At 50.0% G+C, this 8,561-nt stretch overlaps 1 protein-coding gene across 1 annotated transcript; it reads right to left on the bottom strand.

Moving 5' to 3' along the window:
- Positions 1–3,357: 3,357 nt before the first annotated feature.
- On the bottom strand, positions 3,358–4,779 carry LOC119110123 (MFS-type transporter SLC18B1). Its single transcript, XM_037233862.1, has 2 exons — positions 4,473–4,779; positions 3,358–4,379 (listed from the first exon to the last, which is right to left on the bottom strand). The coding sequence occupies exons 1-2, from the start codon at positions 4,777–4,779 to the stop codon at positions 3,577–3,579; spliced, it is 1,110 nt and encodes a 369-aa protein (XP_037089757.1). The 3' UTR covers positions 3,358–3,576.
- Positions 4,780–8,561: the final 3,782 nt, after the last annotated feature.

Genomic DNA, 8,561 nt, shown 5'->3' on the forward strand with positions numbered 1-8,561 from the left:
GGCCGTCAACTGGGTCTTAATCAATGTTGTGCAAGGTACGATGACGTAACCCAAGGATGACGCATGGAGGTACATATTTACTCGACGGAAAAACGGTGTTATCTGGAGCAGTCTTTTCCACTTAAAAGGATACAAATTGGTGACGGTGAGCTTATTTCTTCAGCTCTAGTGCTTGCTTCAGTATCTACAACTGTGAAACATCCCCTTTAGGCATCTCTACGGGCCATTTCTGTTTCTACTTGCCGCTATATGGTCGGGGGGGAGTAGGAAGGGGTTCCACGATAAAAATCGCATTTGCACGCTTATATCTTTTTACAAAATCTGTAAATACATTTGATTGTAAATTGGCGTTTTGGATTCATCGCCGCCGTCAAAACGTCTGCTCGAATCTTAGACACCTCTAAGTAGCATTGAATAAGTTACACGCTCGGACATTTTCAACAAATCAAGCCGCGGGGCTTTTTTTGGTGTGCCGTAATTGGTAACCGTGTATTCCCAACCGAAAGAGCGTAGCTACTCGTGAGCTGGTTGTGGTGCAGGAAAACTTTGGAAATTTCAGTTTCTTATTTTGCTTTTGAACATCTTGACCTTGTGGGCTTTTCTTCCGTGATCTGCCTTGAGATTTGGTATGCAGAAACTTGCATTTCATTTCAAGCTCACTTAATGCTCATAAGTTTGCAAAAATGGATGCCGCTGGTCATTGTACCTTTTCATATATACGGACTGGGTAAATATATTGGCATGCAACAAAGGCCATTCAATTGCATGGACGATTCTCAGCAAGAAATCTAATACCATGTTTCTGAACTGGGATCAAAGTCAGGGACATTGCACGTCGAAGGCATATCGAAGCATGAAGTTGTCAGTTTGTTCCCATAATCACCATTTCAGTAAAATGCACACGACATAAGGGTGCAGCCAAGATTTTCTCAAGGAAGGAGCCCAGAGCTAGATGGGTGCGCATCAAGCCGATTCTAGACTTCCTGTTGGGAGCTCTGGGGTGGAAAACAAAAAATCTAGGGTTAAGGAAGGGGCCCGAGTCCTGTCGGCCTTTCCCCTGACTGGGCCCATGCGCTAACACCAACTGATCACTCCATGATTAACCTACGCCCAAAGTCGATCATAAGTACCTTTTTAGGTAAAGCTCGAAGCAAGATCAAACTGGGCTACTCAGAATGTATTTCAGCACTTAGCACATTTTTTATCATGGCTGCTGCCGTGCAAAACGCCAACCTCATGGCGCACGTGTGACCAAAATGGCTTCTACAAGAACTCTGAATTGCAGAACCCCTCTTTAATCAGTAATTTTTTTTTCAAGCACAGCCATGTAGCTACGTATCAACATTTTGTTTCCACTTAAGCAATCTAGTATCGTCTTAAGGGAACCAACAGCGTCTTTTGGATAAACAGATCCTGACGTGTGGCGATAACTGTCAAACTTGTCAGGCGCAAAACGTTCATGCTTATGTCCAAGCGCTGCATGGAATGTCGTTACTGCCGATCTCTGACGTGGGGTCATCCAGTTTGATTGTGCCATCCAGTTTCACTGTTATGAGGCTGCCTCCGCCTCCGGTCTGTGGGCAGCTCATGACCGAATATGGTCGCTGGGTTCCCGGACCAGGACGTGCGGAGGTGCTTTGTGTCCTTTACTGTGACGGCTCTGGCGAACCGACCACTGAGCGGGTGTTGCCTTCGTTTCCTCCTCCTTTGGAAAATAGATAAACTAAATAAACCTAACCTAACCTAACCTTACCTAACCTAACCTAACCTAACCTAACCTAACCTAACCTAACCTAACCTAACCTAACCTAACCTAACCTAACCTAACCTAACCTAACCTAACCTAACCTAACCTAACCTAACCTAGCCTAACCTAACCTAACCTAACCTAACCTGACCTACCCTGACCTAACTTAATAAGCCCGACGAGTTTTTTCTGATAGGAAGGGGAAGATCGTTTCGGGCCTCAGGATTTGGCAGCAGGTTGGGTCGACGATCTTTGCTCCCTTGGTGCGTGCCGCGGTGTACCGCGCCAACAATACGATCTCTCACACCGGCCCCATCGAGGCCCCCAATCCAGCACGCACGACCCACCTCCCCCTCCCCCTCCCCACATCGACAGAAGCAAAGATGGCGACGGCGATGACACCCCGTTGCAAAGAGTCGAATATCACGGACAGCTGTTTGCTGAACGATATGATGGAGAGGCGAACGGCGACCTCAGGTCATTGAACCGACGGATAGAAGCATCGCTATCGGGTCCAGGTGTCGCTCACGTGTTGTGCGCGGCTGAAGGTTCTATTGGCGACTGTGGAGGCGATGGCCTACGTTAATTTCGCGGAGAAGTATTCGTTTGTGCCTTGGTCCGGGATGCCATGTGGGGGTTCCACTGGGAGCCGTCGCAGCGTCATTGTTTCACGCGTCACAGGTTTCATTACGACGGTCAGGATATGGGGCGAGAAGACGTCAGAAGCTCCTGAAATGGCTACCGCCAGGGACTCCAAGACTGCCACTAAAAGGACAAAGGAACAAGATATACGTGGGTTGGAATAGCTGGCGCCATTAAAAAGCAAACTATTCCAGAAGAAGCAAAATGATTTCATTCATAAACATCAATACCATACTCGTGAATCCTTCCCTGCCGCACTCAGTCCCTGTTGAGAAGGACTGATACAACACGTAGCATTTTAGCGTGTTTATTGAGATCTTCTGGTATGCCTAGTTATTCACTGAAATACGAAAAGCCTGTTCAGGTTTATATCTCTAAGTTAAAACATCTTGCACTTGGTTTCGTGCAGTCACACGCTTAAACGCTTGAAAACTACAAGGGCGGATGCGGAAACATCACGACAGGGGGGATCTAGCGTTTTGTTCAACACGGCTTAAACAGGGCGCTATCTATAACAGTACCGTTTATCAGTATGAAGTACAGACCAACCATAAAAAGCACATTATGCAGTGTAACCTGCCACAAGTGCCCAAGGCGATGGTTTTCACCATCACGCCAGCCAATCTAACAATTGCAGGGCAGAATTCAGTTGGTCTGGTGAACGCCGCGAAACAAATATAAACTGTTAATGATTCTGCAAGTTCATTCGCTAGCTTTCGATAAGAAGCCTCACTATGCGTATTATCGGATTGTAGCATTGTTGTGCATTTCACGAATCTTAAGTGCAATGTGACGCATTTTAAGCATTACGTCCATTTAATCCGACACCAGCATCACCCAACAATTTAGCCGCCCTTTATGTGAGCTTTGTCCTATGCATGCGTACATGCCGGATCGCTGCTCTGATCCTGCCTTGTCTATCCCGAGACGCTCGAGGAAAACATGCATATTTTTGTGCTTGTATTGTCAAGTCGCGAGTAGGTCACCAACAGCTCAAAAGTGGCGTGGCTGTTCGATGTGCATAGGGTTTGCACTCTGTACGGAGAGGCGACAAGAGCCTAAGCCAACACCCACTCAAAGCGGTGCTAACGTGTCTCGCAACGATGTGTCACGGGGTCCTTATACTTGAGGTGCCCGTTAACGACCGATAAGGTACGTCACGCGTAACCAAATACACGTGGCTTACCTCACGCTCTGCAGAGTGGTTCCGTTTCATTCCCTGAGGGGCATCTGCGGCCCTCTGAACATGCCGTCCCGACGGCCTGCATCACAGTCAGCAGCCAGACTAGCAGGGCCAGACCAGCCATGCAGGTCATCATCACGGGGAAGCCGTAAGCGTCCACAAGAAGGCCGCCAGAAACGGGACCCACCACAGAGCCAAGCGAGTAACCGGTCCAGTACACACTCGACACAAACGCCTGCGTCACCAGATCGTCCGCCAGGCCCTTCCGCACGCTCTCCTGCAGCATCTGCGAGAAGCATGGGATGTAGGCACCGCCGAAGAAGCCTTCGAGCAGCGTCTGCCCCAGGCCGAGGAGCCACCAGCGCGGTGCAGTGTTCAGCAGCGGCGAAGGAGCGATTAGCAGTAGGCTGCCTGTCGTCGCCAGCAGGCAGAGCGACATCTGCACGTAGGGGTTGCGGGAGTGCTCGGACAGCCGGGCCCACATGAAGCTGGTCAGAGCGTACACTGTCGTGGCCACCAAGAAATAGAGTCCCAGGGTTGACGGTGTGACGCCCAGCACCTTGTTGGCATACAGGGCCATGCAGGATTCGAACGTTATAAACACGAATGAGTAGAGGAAGACAATCATGAGGCACAGCCAGTTCTTGAACGACCGGGCGAACACACGCAGCATGCTGAGGAACGGGACTGCGTTCCTCTCGCACTTGACCAGCGGCGGCATCATCCACTGGTTGAGCAAGGCCGCGCCGACCATCGTGCCGCCGAGTACGTAGAAGGGCATGCCGAAGCCGGCGACGGCGTACAGGCCTCCGCCGACGGCCGGTGCGATGGCGAGGCCGGCCGACTGGGCGGCGCCCACCAGCGCCACCAGCATGCCGGCCCGGTCGGCAAACTGGTTACCGATGATGGTGAAGGCGCAGCCGGACACGGCCGCCGTCCCGACCGCTTCCACCAGTCGCACCAGGAAGCAGGCCACCACGAAGGCGTTCTTGCCGTGGATGTAGTTGAGCGTGCCGAAGGTGATGGTTGTGAGGCCAGCCGTGGCGATGCCGATGTTGTAGAGCCGGGTGACGCCGACCACGGGCCCCAATCGGCCGACGAGGGGGCTGGCAATCATCTGGGCGACGGCGAAGCAACTGAACACGGCGCTGATGAGGGTCTGTGAGACGCCTCGCGAGGCCGCCTCCACCGGAAAGAACGGCACCATCACCGCTATTAAGGAACCGTTTAACAGGCTCACCAGAGTTAAACCAACCAGCAGCCTCTTCTGGGTCCATGACATCTTGTTTTCAGTTGGCTGAGGCCCTTTGCCGCCGGAACATGATGCTGTGACAAATGTCTCTCCATTGGCCTCAGTTTTATCACCTGCTCCATAGTTGTACCCTGATGTCTTGTTTTCGTTCAATAGCAGTGGAGCTTTGTCCGAGTTGCTAGACATCATAGGCTATCGGTATCACAAAATCGAGTAGAACCCCTCGTTGTATGGTCTTTTAAACAGGTCTGAGCCTCTGCATGCAGGGAGCAGCGAATGCTATTCTGGAATCTTCGACATCAAATATGCTGTAAGGGTGATCTACCCAGGGCTTTCAGATCTTGCTCGTTTGATTCATGCGTTTGGGGAATGCCAGTACAATTTTATCGTCGAAGCTTCACGTTTGCTTTCTTATCACGGGCAGATCGCTTTACAGCCTGTGGCGCAGTGTGAAGCAAAGCTGTCGTATCCTGAAAGAAAATTAATCTTATCATTATCAGTGACATTGATGAAAGGAGAGCGCGAGCCGTTTAATGCAACGTCCTTCATTCAGCTGCTCCCACACCATGCATACCTGGTGGTTTGGTGATGAGCACGCCGATCAAGTTTGTTTCACGAGTAGCAGAAGCAATGGGTTCGAGACACACCTGCATCGTTTCGGCTTTCACATACAGCGTAAAATTCCCACCACGAGGAGAGAAACATTACGGGGCGGCCGTGCTGTTACCGTGCATGGTGTCTTACAAATGCCGGTTAATGTGGCACTATCTGATCAACAGCTGCGGAAAAACCGGTCCGCTCTCCGAACAAGCCACAGTTCAGAACATTTAGGTGGTGGCGGCGGTGCACACCCTCCAGGCAACAAATTATGCCGTAGCCTCTGTGCGTGGTAATAATGGGAGAGGGGCTGGCGAATATTTCTCTGTAGTTTCAACGGAGTCCTCCGCCGTTGTGCTTCACTTTTTGTGGCATCAGGCGTGTACAATTTGATCAGCAGTGCCTGTTTTTCCGAAATCCTTCTGATAATTTTATCCGAAACAGCCTATCCTGCGGGACAAATCTCGTTTGTCCTGCGGGACAAATCTCGTTTGTCCTGCGGGACGAATCTCGTTTGTCCTGCGGGACCAATCTCATTTGACTTCCTGCTTACCACTTTGAAAGTAATGTATTTCATTTGCCCCACTCTTTCAACGAGTGTGCCCGGTAATGTTTGAAACACGCTTATGTGTCGAAATGTGTGTCTAGTAGATGCTCCGAAAGCTTGAAACACCCTGTCTGAGCAAAAATAAGCAAACAAGAATCTATCACCCCATGAATTCAACGATACAGTAAACAACAGCGCTGATCTATTTCCCACGACGTTTATCATAGTGGCCTTTTCGAGGCACACTGGCTTGTGGGGCTGGGAAAGTCACATGATCCTTGTGATGCATAAGTTCAAACTTCAACCAATGCTCTTCTCGGTAACAGGCCTTTGCCCACTGGGCCAATCACAAACGTTCTTTCACTCGCACCAGTAGAGGTGCGCACGGTGGTTGACTTGACGGTGATCGCGACTGCACAGGAGTGTAGTGCTGTTGACAAAGCGTTAACAGCGTAGTTTGGACTCAAAAATAATTAAAATTGGTATCCATGTTATGCCTTGACGATGTTTTAATGAGCCAATCCAGTGTTATTCTTAGCCCCCACCATTCCTGAGGTCTCACAAGCGCATGTTTTTGAAATGCAACAAAAGGCGGGACACTCCCTCTAATCGGCCTATTTCACAAGATACGCTAGTCTGAACCTAATGTCCAGACGAAGGATCGAATTACATGTGTGCATATGTTTAAATTTCATTCATCCACTGCCGAGAGACAGTGATGAGCTTGAGTGGGTCAGATCCAGGCATCGGCTGCGGCACTTGGGCGCGGGTCACCACGACTCTGCCCTTATCCAGATCAACAGTGCCGCGCCAGATCCACGTACGCCTAGGTCGGATCGATGGGATTGGTGGCCTGCTCGAAAACCATCACATTGCTGGCCAGGTTGTCAGCAGCTTCATTTCCAGGATAGAAACCGACATGACCCAGTCCCCAGTGCAGAGTTAGATTATGACTTTACCATACGATGCGTGCTCCAGTCTCCGTATTCTAGCAGAATGGACACGGACCTGGCCGGAACGCGCGTCTACAGCTGCTGCTGACCTGATTTTGGATCTGCGATGGCGTGGGTCTCGTGGATACGCTTGAGGTTCGAGGCCGGCAGACCGTGCACAACCTCCCACGCCTCCCATAACGGTTAGTTTGGCACGCGACTCCCTAGGGTTTTCGGAGGATACTTCTCCGGCATGTCGCGCAATCGCGCCCAAACCTGCAGTATCCTCCGGAGCATCCATTGCACTTTCTTGACGTAAAAGGCGTCCCCCAGCAGTGCTGGTTTCTGAGAAGGTATTGTCTTTTAGCAACACCGCATGGTGATTCATCGCTGGCGCGGGCGACGGGCGGCAACTGACGATTTCGCGGGCCGCGCGCGACGTGCTGGCACCGCTACATTAAAGGAAGTGTGTATAGTCAAGTTAGGATTTTTGACTGTGCACGTAGGATGGTAGGGAACTTTTGATTTAAAAATTGTGGTGCCTTGGTTTCTTCAAATTCGCCTCTATTGACGAGATATTGTCACAGCCCCCAAATTTGCTTTGGTTTGTATGGAAGAACGAAGTTATCGGGCAGCTCCCAAGCAATATTCACTTCTAACCACGTCGACATCATTCGGAAGGTGTCGTTAGCTCTAGCCAATGGCTTTCCGGTGATGTCGCTTGTCAGCGCTGATAGCAGTTTGCGAACGCGGCAGTGACGGCGGCCATTACGTTGTTTTTGTGTTAACACTCAGCTGACGGTTGTGAGTATACGGCTTTAGACACATGGTAAGGCTGGTCAACTGATACGCACCAGTTCATGTCGGTCTACTATATGCTAAGATGAGGAACAGGTATTGCGTCGTGTCAGTCAGCTGTACCAGGCTCTAGGGAAATGTGATTGTCGTACGCTGCTTAGCAACCAACATAATGGCCATGTCTCCAGCGCGCAGTTACTCGCCACATATAAGCCAGCGCATTCGTCCTTTCCTGCCCGCTGATTGGCTGATATACCATACCTCACCGCCACTGCAGTGAGGTATTGGCACCGCACGCTCTGTTTAAGTGCAAACAATCATCATGGCACAGTGTGGGTTAATGCAACAAGTAATTCACGCTCTCCTCTATTTTTTTTTTTACGTGTTTGTGATGTGTAATCATTAGGTTCCAGGTCCATAGCTGGAACATATGTTGTGCTGCGCGTGAATATGTCTGACAGATTAGTGGAAATGTTAGGGCTGGACATGATGCAATCAGATTTGAATTTGATTCGCGACTTGACTTAAGTTCATTAAAGATATGTACACTGCCCAAATGCCGCTTTAAAAAGACACGATTTTGTTCCATGAGCGACCCTGAAATCAGAATTGTTTGAAACACAAGAAAAGGTCGTCATATAACGAAAAAGTCGCAGCGCCGGATATCCAAAATAATCAGCCAATGGCGCTAAGCACGGCCCGTTGCGCGAAAATTGACCCGCGTTTCATGTGACCGAAGCCATAAAATAGGCTATCCAGTGTTCGATTTGTGTTTGGTGGTTCTGGATCGGGCAGCAAATATTGCCCAGGCGTGTATTGTAAAGGCTAGAAATCTGAATTTTAGGCAATATGGAAAACTGAAA

The sequence above is a fragment of the Pollicipes pollicipes genome, unplaced genomic scaffold (genome assembly GCF_011947565.3).
Source record: "Pollicipes pollicipes isolate AB1234 unplaced genomic scaffold, Ppol_2.1 Scaffold_7231;HRSCAF=8579_pilon_pilon_pilon, whole genome shotgun sequence".
NCBI classification, from domain to species: domain Eukaryota; kingdom Metazoa; phylum Arthropoda; class Thecostraca; order Pollicipedomorpha; family Pollicipedidae; genus Pollicipes; species Pollicipes pollicipes.